The sequence below is a fragment of the Saimiri boliviensis genome, chromosome 11, assembly GCF_048565385.1.
Source record: "Saimiri boliviensis isolate mSaiBol1 chromosome 11, mSaiBol1.pri, whole genome shotgun sequence".
Lineage (NCBI taxonomy): Eukaryota > Metazoa > Chordata > Mammalia > Primates > Cebidae > Saimiri > Saimiri boliviensis.
In genome coordinates this window covers 4,755,082-4,768,938 of record NC_133459.1, presented here as the reverse complement: position 1 = coordinate 4,768,938, position 13,857 = coordinate 4,755,082, and the positions used below count along the sequence as shown (strand labels likewise).

The 13,857-nt window shown below is 56.7% G+C and overlaps 1 protein-coding gene across 14 annotated transcripts in view; it reads left to right on the top strand.

Annotated features, from left to right (window-relative positions):
* NPHP4 (nephrocystin 4) overlaps positions 1 to 13,857 on the top strand; it is a 140,257-nt gene that overhangs the window by 110,220 nt on the left and 16,180 nt on the right. For 13 of the 14 annotated variants that reach the window (XM_074379971.1, XM_039473734.2, XM_039473735.2 and 10 more), the window contains 4 exons: positions 1,182 to 1,342; positions 5,479 to 5,659; positions 10,393 to 10,518; positions 12,909 to 13,114. In XM_074379971.1, coding sequence (XP_074236072.1) covers positions 1,182 to 1,342; positions 5,479 to 5,659; positions 10,393 to 10,518; positions 12,909 to 13,114 — 674 coding nt within the window. The remainder of the gene's footprint in view (positions 1 to 1,181; positions 1,343 to 5,478; positions 5,660 to 10,392; positions 10,519 to 12,908; positions 13,115 to 13,857) is intronic. The other variant, XM_074379969.1, reaches the window with a different exon arrangement.

Genomic DNA, 13,857 nt, shown 5'->3' with positions numbered 1-13,857 from the left:
CCTGAGCTCTGACTAGATACCACAGTCCAGGATAGTTGGGGCCAGGGCAGGGGTGGGGGCTGTGTGGCTGGTCACCTCTGAGGCGCCTGCCCTTGAGTGATGTTAATTGCCAGCTCCTTCTTATTTTTGTCTATATTCTTTACTTGCCTTTCTGTCCCAGATGCCCCCGTGACATCCTGCTGTGGCCAGTGCTGGGCCTGAGCGGTGGGCCCTGTCCCACCTCCCTGGGGCTCACCCTGGGCCCTGCACTCTTCACTCCCCCTCAGTCCCCTGCCCTGACACATGGCACTCACCCCTTGTCCTCTGGTCTTGAGAAAAGCAGATGGGGTGTGGGCTTTGGTCATCCCATGGGGCTCGAGGTGGCTGGAGCCTGGGTGGAGAGGAGCTGTGGCCAGACTTCCGCCGGGCCCAGGGCCTGGTACTGGAGGTGCTGAGGAAACACTCGCTCCTTCCTCTGCTTGTTGGGGGCTGCAGGGATGTTGTCACCATTATTGATAGAAAGAGAAATAAATGTTGTTTTGAAATGCTTCCCAGCACTGCTGTTCCTTGAACTTTAACTAAGGAGGGTTCCAATGGCATTTTTGTCAATTTAGAATTAATGATAATGCCACTTCAAGAAGATGAAGGCAGGGGCCACAGTCCAGTCCCGTCTCAGCCCGATGGCCTGGGCAGACCCCACGGGAGAAGCCTGGGATACTGGCGAGGCAGGGGCTGTCCTGCGTTAGGGCAGGAGAGGGGGCTGCTGGGTGTCCCGCAGTGGCTTCGCAGCCTGACCTCGGCTGGAGCTCTACCTGTGTGTGTGAGCATGCCAGTTTTGGCAGCAGATGTAGACTACATTTCGTCTTAAATTCTGCGTGCCCAGAATAATGAACTCCCCAGCCAGCCTCATAAGGACATTTGCTCCCATCCATCATAGGCTGTTACGACGACTTGGTGAAACCATAAATCTTATTTGGGGAGGAGTTTATTGTTTATGTGGGAAAGAAATGTAGTCTTCTGAACACGACTCTTCATTCTGTTAATTTGGATATTTTATGATGTTTTTGATTAATGTGTTTATTAACTGTAGCTGTGACAGAAGCAGAAATTAGTAATCATGACCAGAGACAAAGTCTCTTCCAAGTGGAAAGATGACGACTGACTCCAGTTACTTTTGGCCTCCTTTGGGGCCTCTTTTCCAGGGTCTCCTGGCTTCCAGCTGAGGTACATGGTGGGCCCCGGGTTCCTGAAGCCTGGCGAGCGGCGCCACTTCACCCGCTACCTGGCCATGCAGACCCTGCAGATCGACGTCTGGGATGGAGATTCCCTGCTGCTCATCGGCTCTGCCGCCGTCCACATGAAGGTAGCGGCCCTCCTGAAGGACAGTGGGTGCTGCGTCCCTCTCAGGGTCTGCCTGCTTGGCAGGAGCGGGCACTGTCCCACGCGGGACCTGGTTGGCCTCTGTTCACTAATTAAACATTGTGCTGCATCTCTGTTTCCTGAAAGGAGAAGATTTTTCACTGTCTGAATTCTATAATGCTAGTTGTTTTCTCAGGAAATTCTTAAGATGAAACTCAGTCATCTGTTTCTCCTGCAAACTGACCTGCCAGGCAGTGTCACTTCAGCTCCTTCCACGTGGTGCATGTGGTGAGGGCAGGCGCATCTGAGGTAGTTCAGGTGGAGGAAGGAAGACCCGAGTGACCGGGCGTGCAGTGTTTGTTAGCTGATTCCTAAGATCAGGACAGGCTCTGTGCCTTTCTCGTTCTAATTACAAGTAGATCTCTCTTACTAATTGTGCTTTTCTGTTCTCCTTGCGTACTAAAACCTAAATCCGTGGATTCGTTCACTCGTCCTCCCTGGGATTCTGCCCAAGCTTCTCCACTATATGAAGGGGACCCCATAATAACTTTTGGGCCAAGGACTGGGGCCAGTTCCACGAGCAACTGTAGTGTCCTGAGACTTCTCCTCTTAGGCCACGGGGTGGAGCTGGCAGAGGATGTGGTACCATCATCACAGCCCCAGAGTTTGAGACTTCCCCACTTCCCCTGAGTGCTGCGTAGCTCTTTGCTCCTGGATTCCTGACACGGCGGAACCCGGGGCTTCCTGACTTAGCCTCATCCCCTCCAGCAGCTGCTGACTCCTGAGCTCAGCTCCTCTGCTCCTTCAGCCTCGCTGTGTTCTTGGGGTGCTGAGTGTGGAGGTGTGGGGTTTCTTCCAGCTGCTCTTCCTCTGGGCCATGGTCTGCTTGCGGCTCCCTGGGTGGTGGGCCGTGCACAGAAGTTCAGGGTGTGCTCTGCGGGTGCTAGGGACCCCTCAAGGCTTGACTGCTCTTCTCCTGCCTCACCCTGGGCCCTGTTCCCATCAGGGTCATGGCATGCGCCCCACGGGGTCATTGTGGCCATTGCTTGTCCGTCTCCCACCCTGGCCTTGATGTCTCCAGGGAAGGGACGGGGTATTGACACCACAGCCTCTCTCTTCTAGCACAGGCCTCAGCCCCAGCAGGCGCTGCATGATGGAGAGGAGTGGGAGGCAGGTGGAGCGGGAGGCAGAGCTGGGCCCTACTGGGCACATGTGTGGCAGCAGTGGCTCCCCCATCATGCCCAGCCAAGCCTTGTGCCTCTTGTTTGCTGTCCCACCTGGAGACGGAAGCCATCTCATCCGCTCCTGCACGGAGCTCCCGTGACACAAGTGCGATTAACTTGTTGACATAGACTTGAATAAATTAAATTTAGAGCTTTACTTTTCTAAAATAAAGTCTTTTAACTTTAAAACTTAGGTGGAAAACATGACAAACAGATAATCAGAGAGAACCCTCTTGCCTTGAGATCCTGGGAGAGTTAGATGCCCTGGCTAGCCGTCAGGTTTTGCACGCGGGGCCGGCTTTCATCTGGTTTCAGCTCTTCCTGTTGCGGGACGTTATGGTGGCTTTTCCTTCTGCCAGTCACTGCTGCGGACCTCTGGAAGTTCAGTTTTACCCCCATCTTCCAGCCGATTTCCTGGGGGTGCTGGCCAGCACACGTCGCTGCGGTGATGAGTTTCCTCCAGGGATGGATGGCTCCTAAGCTGCCTGCAGCGTGACCCTCAACCCAGCCCTGGGGCAGTTGTGTTTTTATCCTCTTTTCTGATGGAGAAAACAGAGGCCCAGGGTCCTGCTGACAATAAGCAGGGCAGAGTTTTAGCTAATTCTGTCTCCGGAGCTCGTGCTCTTTACCATCCTCTCCTCCGCAAATGTCATGTTCCCGGAAGAAGAATTCTGATGAGGCCAACGACCCTGCAGGCGCGCAGAGCCAGGTGGGGCTTGGCCCGAAGGCTCAGCCAGGCCTGCACTTGCTGCAGACAGAAGGCACGGTATCCCATGCCCTCGGCTTCATGGGGCATCAGCCTTTAAACCAGTGGCCATTGGCCGTCTTGGTAATGGTTTGGGAGAGATGGTGCCTTGTTTTCACTGGCGTTTCCTCGCCTCCTGGAGCGGCCGACGTGGCTCCTTGTATGTGTTGGCCGTTCTCCAAAGGCGTCTTCTCACATCCCAGTCTCCCAGTGACTGAGGTTCTTGATCCGTCAGTGTCTGTGCAGTGATTGTATGCAGTGTAGACGAGTGTGGCAGAGCGAGCAGGGTCTGTGGCGACCGAAGACCCCAGACCCACAAGGGAAGGGTCAGGTCTCGGCGTCTCACTCCCAGAGATTGGCAGTTTTGCTGCTGTAGTAGTTGGAGAATTGTAAAATCCAAAACCTCATCTGCTCCCACCCTGCTGCTTATGTGAGAGGGAACGCCAGTGCAGGGGGGGCACATGGGGAAGAGTGCCAGCCAGGTCTGGGGTGCAGCCGGGAGGCTGTTGTCGTCCCCCATGCCCCTCGCAGCATTGGGGTTCAGGCAGGGGATAGAGGGGTTGAATCTGTTAAGCAAAAAAGCCTGTGGTCAGGGAAGTCCTGCTGAGGCCCTGCTGGGTCTGAGGCTTCTGGCTCCCCCCATGCCCCGAGCAACCTTGGCCTGGCATATAGATCCTCACCCTGGGCCTCAGCTGCCGGCCCCTCATGCCCCACGGCCCTTGCATGTACCCCACAGGCCCCACCCAAGCCTGCTCCCTGGCCCAGGGAGGCAAGGGGGGCATTGTACCCTGTGCCCTTGGACCTCTCTGCCTCCTGTGCCCTCTTTGCCTCCCCTGCCCTCTCTGCCTCCCCTGCCCTCTCTGCCTCCCCTGCCCTCTCTGCTCCCCTGCCCTCTCTGCCCCCCCGCCCTGTTTGCCTCCCCTGCTCTTTCTGCCCCCCCGCCCTCTCTGCCTCCCGTGCTCTCTCTGCCTCCCATGCCCTCTCTGCCTCCCCTGCCCTCTCTGCCTACCGTGCCCTCTCTGCCTCCCCTGCCCTCTCTGCCTCCCCTGCCCTCTCTGCCTCCCCTGCCTTGTCTGCCTCCCCTGCCCTCTCTGCCTCCCCTGCCCTGTCTGCCTCCCCTGTGCTCTCTGCCTCCCCTGCCCTCTCTGCCTCCCGTGCCCTCTCTGCCTCCCCTGCCCTCTCTGCCTCCCCTGCCCTCTCTGCCTCCCCTGCCCTCTCTGCCTCCTGGCCCCGTCTGCCTCCCCTGCCCTCTCTGCCTCCCCTGCCCTGTCTGCCTCCCCTGCCCTCTCTGCCTCCCCTGCCCTGTCTGCCTCCCCTGTGCTCTCTGCCTCCCCTGCCCTCTCTGCCTCCCGTGCCCTCTCTGCCTCCCCTGCTCTCTCTGCCTCCTCTGCTCTGTCTGCCTCCCCTGCCCTCTCTGCCTCCCCTGCCCTCTCTGCCTCCCGTGCCCTCTCTGCCTCCCCTGCTCTCTCTGCCTCCTCTGCTCTGTCTGCCTCCCCTGCCCTCTCTGCCTCCCCTGCCCTCTCTGCCTCCCGTGCCCTCTCTGCCTCCCCTGCTCTCTCTGCCTCCTCTGCTCTGTCTGCCTCCCCTGCCCTCTCTGCCTCCCCTGCCCTCTCTGCCTCCTGGCCCCGTCTGCCTCCCCTGCCCTCTCTGCCTCCCCGGCCCTCTCTGCCTCCCTGGTCCTCTCTGCCTCCCCTGCCCTCTCTGCCTCCTGTGCCTTATCTGTGCGTGGCCCGTCTTCCTCCTGGAGTCTCCTTCAGGTTTCCGTCCTGGATTCCTCGGTGTCCCAGACATGGCTCAGCTTGGAGCCCTCCGCGTTGCTTGGTTGGCTTCTTTCCTGGTCTTCTTCCCTGTGGAGGGGAGGCTCCTTCATGACAGATGCCAGAACCACTTATGCATTCCCAGGGCCCAGTGGTGTTTATTCAGTGGGTCAATCAGTTGTACTTTATGTAAGACTGTGAAAAAGACCCCAGTAATAAGGACTCCTGCTTTGAGACACAGGCCCCTGGCTCGCTGCCCCCCTGCCCGCCACGGGATGCAGGTCTGTCCTGCTTTGCCCACCGCCTCCTGCCCACAGTGGCTTTCCCGGAGGGCTGGGGAGCAGCCTCCACCTGCAGGGGTCATGGAAGCAGCCTGGCTGCCTCCAGCCTCTGAGCACGCCTTTCTCCCCCGCAGCATCTCCTCCGCCAAGGCCGGCCGGCTGTGCAGGCCTCCCACGAGCTTGAGGTCGTGGCGACCGAATACGAGCAGGACACCATGGTGGTGAGTGGCGACGTGCTGGGGTTTGGCCGTGTCAAGCCCATCGGCGTCCACTCGGTGGTGAAGGGCTGGCTGTACCTGACCTTGGCCAATGTGGGTAAGAGTCCCTGCCAGCTTTGCCCCGCGTTGCGCTGTTTCTCTCGTAGTGTGGGCTCCCTCAGGCAGGGGCCACGTCATGGGCGTCACAGGCCCAGGAGGAAGCTGGCAGAATTCTTAGCAGCTTGGCCATGGAGCCTGTGTCCTCAGCTGCTGAGTCTGTCCTGGAGCCAGGTGTTTGCATTCTGCATTTCTCACGGGGTTAAAGGCCGTCAGTCCTCTCAGGCTCTCCTGCATTGCTTTATGTGGTACTGTCCCTGGAAGATCTCTGGGCAGTCCTCAGATACAGTGACCGGGTTCCAGGAGAGACCTCCCTGTGCCTCATGGAGCATAGACAAGGGGAGTGTTCCTAACTTCCCTGCAGCCCGGGAGGAGGAGAATGGGGAGGCATACTTCTTCTCTGCCCAGTGCCATGACTTGGTAGCAAATGGTGCCCCGGAATTGCTTGTTAGAGAGACTAAGACAGCCCTGGACTTCATTCCACGTCCAGGACTGTGGCGGAGGGGACACATGGGTTGGGCGGCTCAAGGAGGGTCCCGCCTGGGACGTTCCAGGGGCTTCAGCTGAGGCCTCTGCTGGGACAGGGGCTGCTGATGGGACGTCAAGGGACACAAGGCTGGTGGTGCCTGCCTGTGCACGCCTCAGGGCAGAGGACCGGCATGGGACCCTGCAGGGCCAGTGACAAGCTCACTGAACCTCCCGAGGGTCCTCTGGAGCATTTGGAATTTTTTAGGGTAGCACTGAAATCACCACAAAACTAAGCTGTGTGATGTTTCTGGAGCTGCGTCTGTCTGCGTGAGACTGAGACTTCTCTGCTATTTTATTAGGGAATTTTCCACTTCTCAGAACCCAGCCTGATTATAAACCCCAGAGCCCCACGGGCCACATCCACCCGGTGCTGGCAGCGCAGAGGCTGGGGGGGCCAGCGGAGGGGCGCCAGTGCACAGCTCGTGAGTCAGTTGGAGGCTCTGCCTGCCTGTTTACAAATGTAGATCCGAGGCAGCCTGCAAGAGAGACAATATGGACACAGCAAAACTCAATTAGGTTCTGGAGAAATAAATGAGCCACATGTGAGAAGCAGGCATTATTCAAAGGCTCATGCAGCTGAGAGAGTTGCAGGCAGCGCTCTGCTCCGAGACTGCACTGCTCGTTTTTATATTTAATTCTCCAGCCCACAAATGTGCAGTGACTCCAGGTTTTAAAATCTTATCTTCAGAAGAAAGATTGGCTCCATTATATGTTATCTCAAATTGTCATTTTCGTACTTTGCCTGCAAGAGAGAGATAAGCTCATGGGAAAGGGAGGCTGAGATAGCCAGCTTGGGAGACTCCAGCGCCGAGGGAGAGGGAGAGGTTTCAACAAAGGACAAATGCCCCCCGCAGCCCTCTGCGCATCGGCGCAGCCAGCCCGGCTCTCCGTCAGCTCTGCATTTTTTGGAAAAGAAGGTTTTATGGCTTTTCTTTCTTCATAAAACTGGCTCATTTGTGGTGCAGCAGGCTTCTGTCTGCCAGCAGCGTGGGTGCCGGCAGCGTGGGTACCGGCCTGCATGGTGACCGAGTGGGATGGAGCTGGAGCCTTGGCCTTGGCCTGGATTCTGCTCTGGGCTGGCTGCATTCACAGTGCATGTTCCTGTCTGAGGCCACTCGAGGAAGCCTGTGCCATGGCTGGGGACAGGCTGGGGACAGTCTGCCAGCTGGGCCCAGGGCCCTGGCACTCTGATGTTGGGGAGAGGATGGCCCTTGTGCTTGGTGACCACTCCATGCAGGCCTGCTGCCTTCCTTGGAGGCCTCTTTTGCACTTTTGGTCAGCTTTTGTCATCCAGGGACTGCAAGCACCAGACTGCTTTCTTTGATCCCAGTGATCTTGGGTGTGGAGTAGGACAGGGTTTGGCTGGGAGCTCGGGTGTCACTTGTATTCTGCGGCCCTTCCTGGGGGAGGCAGGTGTCAGGGCAGATGGCCTCACAGGCCAAATGTCTGTGTTCTCACGGGACGTTCAAGGAGACTGGATGTGATGGGCTCTGACAGATGGCCCGGCTGTGGGGTCCCACGCTTGGCGGTGGCGACTTTGCTTCAGCTGCAGGGCTGCGTCAGGAGCCGTGTGTGTTTGGAGGGAATTCCTGCCCCTGCAGCAGATGTGTGGGCGCAGGTGTAACCTGTTTCATGGAAGGGGAAGAAAGCCTGCACTAACTGAAGATTGGGGTTGTGCCCTGATGAGGTGTTGTGTCTTTGCCGCTCGTCCCCTTCTTGAGTGAGCACGCAAGTGTAAATTGAGTTTACCCCATTTATTTGCCCATGTGTGCTAAGTATGACTATAGTAAGAGGAAATGGTCATGAAGCCCAGCAGTGTTCCGTGTCCATAAGGTGTCCCATGGGGTCCTGCTGGTCTCACCCGTTGCAGCCATTGTCATCATTAGGCGTCCTGCAAGCCTGAGCTCCAAGAATGTGGTCGCCTGCCCCTGGAGCCATCTGGACCCGGCTTGACCTTGCAACACTTTCCTTGATCTCTTAGTACTTCTTGGGGTGTTGCATAGTACAGGCTTAAAATACGCCAGTGCTCACTTCGGTCAGATGTGGGTGGACCAGGGGCCTTCTCGTGTGTGATTCAGGGAGCCACTCGCTATCAGATGATGGTGGTCGAGAAAGCTGCGGAACATTCTGGGCTGCCCCCTGGTGTGGGATGAACCCACTGCCGCCCACAGTGGATGGAGGTGCTGGGCGCCTGGGAGGCCCCTCTTTCTTGGAGCAGGTCCTCGGGACGTGACAGGGAGCTTGCCAGGACCGCCAGCCCATGAGCTGCTGCCCCTGCCAAGAATTCCCGTGGGAAGAAACACGGCAAGAAGCCGGGATGACTCAGCTTGTGGGTGGGAAACTGAGGCTTTGGGGCCGGTGGCACTTTCTCCTTGTCATGTGGAGGGCAGTGTGGCCGAAGCGTGAGCATCAATGCCAGTGCCTGCAGCTCTGGCCCTGGTGTGGGCGGGCTGGGCGGGTTTAGGCTGCCGTCCCTTCCCTGCCCTGGCCTGCTTGCTTGTCTGCTGTTTTCCCACACGAATCTGGGAAGTCCTGAGGACCCTGACCATGCCTTCTTTGTTGTGGGGTTCGCCCTTGTACCTGGCACCATGGTGGAGAGATGGATGGAAGCGTTGATAAGGTTGATGAAAGCTTCTCACCCTGGTGCCCTGTTCTCCTTGGGCTTCAGAAGACACAGTCATGGGAGGAGAACATCTGTTTGTGCAAAGGAGCGCTGATCTGGGCTTCTTTCTTAGGGACGAGGATCTTGATCCTATGACCATGAACTGTCAAAGGCAAAAACGGATTCCTGGCACTCCCGGAGAGGAGTGTGTTCCGGCAGAGGCAGAGCCTCTGCTGCAGGCGTTGGGGTGCGCTTTAACTTGAAGAGAAGCTGGAGACCCCCGCGAAGCATGTGGGAGCAGAGGTGGCCCTGGAGGGCCAGTGCAGGAGGGAGGGTCCCAGAGCAGCAGGGAGAAGACTGAAATAGTCCTCATTCTAGGTGCCCACTCTCAGGAAGCCGGCTCGGAGTAAGGACGGAGCGGACGCTGTGGGAGCTGGGAGGCGGTTGGTAGCCCGAAGGCGGAAGGACAGCACAGGGCATGTTGGAGAAGCGGAGGCTGCATCCTTATGGGGGTATAGCAGGGACCTGGGGTGACAGGGAGGTCAGCATCGCTGTCCTGCTGCACAACATGGTGCTGACGTGGAGTTCAAGGAGAAAGAACAGGAGGTGAGAGGCGAGTGACAGCTACTGGGACATCGGCAAGAATGAAATTCCCCTGAAAAGAGATGGCTGGGTACATGTGCCACTGGCCTTTCTGGTTGACAACTGGGGCGTGGGAGGAGGCAGCCAGCCTTCCCATCCTTTGTGCTGATGTCTGTGAGCCACCGCACCCAGCTGGTTCCCACTTGTAACAGTTCCCAGGAAGATGATGAGAACATCCGAGACCTGAGGGCACGCAACACTGCCTCATTGGAATTAAGGAAATTGATGGCACAAGCATTGTGCACATAACTTTGGGTGGTTCATTTTGGGACACAGCTTCGTTGGCAGTGCTCTGCCTCACCCCTTGGGGAGGTAAAGCCACACCGAGGTTGTGGGTCCCATCCTCGCAGAAGAGCCTGCCTTGGGCAAGCTCGGCTTCCTCCAGGATACTCACATTTGCATGTTCGAGGGGCGGCACACCCATTGGCCACGTGTCTTCTGTGGACATGCTTTCCCAAGGCCACACCTCTGGCTCTCCAAAGGCTTCTGTTATGAACACAACTCTGGTGAAGGCTCCGGTTTGTTGGGGGCTCTCACACTCCGGGGTGTGTGTGGAGTCGGACGTTCGCATGTGTAAATGCACACAGGCCTCTCCTTGAAGAATGTGGCCGTCAAGAGGCCAAGGTTAGAATTTGTGAGGCAGCCCACCTTGTGACCCAGAGATCCAGAAGTTAGAATCCTTGTGCAGGCAAACCGTGAGCACCACACAGTTTCGCTCGTCACCAGGAAACGGAGGCTGCCTCTGACCCGGCAGGAGAATGAAGACCTAGAGATGAACGTTCACGGCAGAACCAGCTCCCACCTTTGTCAATTGTAAAACATTCAAAACAGGTGGTGGAAACTTAGCATGTCAGGGTGTAGATGGGCCGTTTGAAAGCCAGAACTGCTTATGTGGTGGGTTGTCTGTTTCATCAGATTCTTGTTTGGGGTTAGTGTCTTAACATGGGCTGTTTTCCGTTTAGGTCACCTGTGTGAACAGAAAGTAAGAGATGCTAGTACACTGCCACCGTCCAGATCTCGGGTCATCTCAAACGATGGGGCCAGCCACTTCCCTGGAGGCAGCCTCCTCACGAGTGGAAGCTCAAGGCGTGAGTTGACACTGTCGGGCATATGTGGGTGGGTCATGAGTGGCGTGTGAGAGGTGAAAGGCTGTGTGTGTATGTGCATGTGCGCATGTGTGTGGGTGTGTGCACTGTTTATGGTGCTGTCAGTGCCCCTCTGCATCTGGGATGGGACTGTGCTGTCCACGTGTGGCCCGGTCCCCTGGCTGGATGCTCCTATGGACCTGCAGGCCCCACCGAGCCACCACATTGATCACACCCTGGCACTCTAGGCTGGGTTCTGCAGGCGACTGTGCTGATTAGAGAAGTGGGAACCCTGCCAGTGGTGTCTGTGTCTGGCTGGCTGCCCATCTGCAAGGGGAGGAGAAATGGAGAGAAGGTCAGGATGAACACAGAGGTTTTTAAAACAAGTCCCCCATGTTGTGAACAGAAGAAATAAGCCAAATATGGAGTGTGGGAAAGAAAGACCTGGTTTTGAGAGGGAAAGACCTGGGTTTGGTGAAAATGTGTTTCACAGCAGGGAAGCTCTGAAGTTTTTCAATCCCCTTAAAATGTCAGGCCTCACAGAGCTGCATAGAAAGTACTTGTCATTTCAACTACACGTGGGAAGTGCTCTTTAAGGATCATGCTCCCCGGGGGGGTGCAGATCAGCTTCTCTGAATTCAGAGCTGCCGGGAGCTTTGTGTGTTGCTGGGTCTTGGAGCTGTGGCTGGTTAGAGGTGGGAGGGGCCTTTGGGTTCCATTCTGCAAGGTTTCAAGGATCCCACAAGGCCCCTGACACTTTCTCATTGTAATGCTGAGGAAACTGAGATGAAGAGAGATCAGGCAACTTGGCCAGTGTGGTGGCTAAGGGGGTGAACGTGGCTTAGAATCTGAATTTCCTGCCCTGGGGTCAGTGCCCTTCATCCTCAGCAGACCCACCTAGAGTGTGTGGGAGAGCCAGCTTCATAGAGAGAAGTCCCTGAGCTCCAGGAGCTCAGCTGAGGTTATTCATGAACCCTGCCTCCTGCTGCAGCAGGTCAGGGGCTCAGCTGTCAGGGAGCAGGAACCCAGAAGGACTTGCTGAGAGATCAGAGGCCCTGGGGTCAGCGATCCTCCAGACCCTATTTTGCTCAGAAGCAGGACAGGAGGTGTCTCTTAAAACACACGTCTCACCCATGGAGCAGGGCTCTGAAATCAGCAAGTTGCGCGACATTTTAAAAAGGTTCTCAGTGCTTCGTGCCTTGCTCCAGGTGCAGTCTCACCCAGTAACTCTGTAACTTCATTTCTGGCTTCATTGGGACCACGAAGTATTTGTTGGCGTGATGCAATCTGAAAACTTGAGCTCACGATAAACCCCTGCCTGCCCAGGTCCCGGGTCCCTCCTCTCCCGCCGTGGCTGCAGGTAGCGCAGACCAAGCCTGTGCCTGAGACTTGGAAGAGCCGCTCGCCTCTGCGAAGCAGTTCACTGCCTTTAAAATTGAATGGTGGGGGGACTTGACGGTGGCACCTGTTTCCTTGTGAGAAGGAATCGGGGGCCACATCGCTTCCCACTGTATGGCGGCTTCTGCAAGGGGCTGCCAACGCCTGTGGAAGTGGAATTAGGCTGGGAGAGCTCGGGCTGGTGTTGGCTTTCTGAGGGAAGTTTCTGCTGGTGCCAGGGAGTGAGGAAGGACCCAGGCCCTAAGCTAGGGTGCCCCTCAGCTGCCCTGTCTGTGCTGGGCTGAGCGATTATCTGGGAGTCTCGTGTCAGCCTGTGGCATGGCCTTGTCACTGAGCACAGTCCCACCCGACACCCTAAGCTCATGCTCTGTGTTGGAAGGAAGGGCCTGGCCTATGCAGTAGTGGCCTTGCCTTTGCCTGCCACTGCTTGACCCTGTTCAGCTTCTGTTGGTTTGCTGACTGACTCTCATTGTGTGTCCTGGCGAGAGTAGGGCCATCCCAAAGGAGGCATGGGGGTCAGAGTTGAGAGAGGGAGCTTGAGGGCCAGGCCTGCTCTGAGCTTCATCCTTCACCCCCTACTAGCTGGAGGCCTACTGCCAAGGGGGCAGTCCATTACCCCCCATTGTTGATCTGAGGGGCTGAGGCCAAGAGCCCTGGGTGAAGGCATTAGTGAGCCCTTGAAGATCCTGAGAGCGTGACCATCTAGAACATGGCCTTCTTCCCCTAGAAAATCCCCTGGTGGTTTGTTGATTGCTTTGGATCTAACGACCAAAGTCAGAATTCCTTTTAATTTGGAGGCTGGGAAAAGGAGGGGATGCTGTGGAAACCAGGATATAAAGTTACCATCTTTTTCCGAGTGTCAGAACTGCAAAAGCATGAGCTGTGCTCCTGAGCTCCCTCCCTGGATAGGTGGTCCTGGGAAGCCTGCTTCTGTGTCTGCTGCTGGAAGGTAGACACTGTACGTCCACCTGACTCCCACTCTGACCCTTTCGCAGGAAAGCGTGTGGTGCAAGCGCAGAAGCTGGCGGACGTGGACAGTGAGCTGGCTGCCATGCTGCTGACCCATGCCCAGTGGGGCAAGGGGCCTCAGGACATCGGCCGTGAGGTGGATGCCACCCGCAGGCGCAAGCTGGAGCGGATGAGGTCTGTGCGCCTGAAGGAGGCCGGGGGAGCATTGGGCCGGCGCGGGACCAGCGTTCTGGTGAGGGTTTCTCCACTGTCACTGTCCTGGGGGTCTCCATGCAGACCGAGTCACTGTACACATCTCTCCCTGCCTCCCACATGGTTGCTCTCTAAACTTCCTTCTGAGTCCTAGTGACAGAATAATAAGAACATCAGACTTTTTCAGCCACCAGGGGAAATCTTTAAGTGAGTATTATCTGGAGAGCTTTTAACAAAAGCCAGTTCTTGGGCGTCACCCCTGGAGATTCTAATACCGATCGGTTTGGGCAGGATCCTCGGAGCCTGGGTTTGAAGAAAGCTTTGCAGGTGATTCTGAGGCTCCCTGGGGTCTGGGGACCAGAGCTGTGAGCAGCTGACATATCTTGGGTTATCAGTGTAATCATTTGGGCTAGAAAAATCCCCCCTTTTTGGCTGAAAATCTAAATAAAACTTTTAATACTTTGCAACTAAGAAATGGGAGGTGAGAATGGTTGTACCTCCTGGGCTTGGAGAAGATGGGAACCCCAGGGCCTCGAGAAAGATCTCCTGAGATTCCCCTCCCATGCAGGCAGGCCCGGGTCTCAACAGAGGCGTCCCTTCCTCCCTTTCTCCCTCCCTCCCTCCCTTCCTCCCAACAGGCAGGGCTTAAAGCTGTGGCCTCTGGAGGCCACCAGCCTGGATGGCCTTGGCTGTGTCTGCATGAGCTTGAAATTGAGGAGCTGCTCTCAGCCCTAGCCCTGTTTCTCATCCTAACTCATGTCTGGCCCCATTGTCCAGCACAGG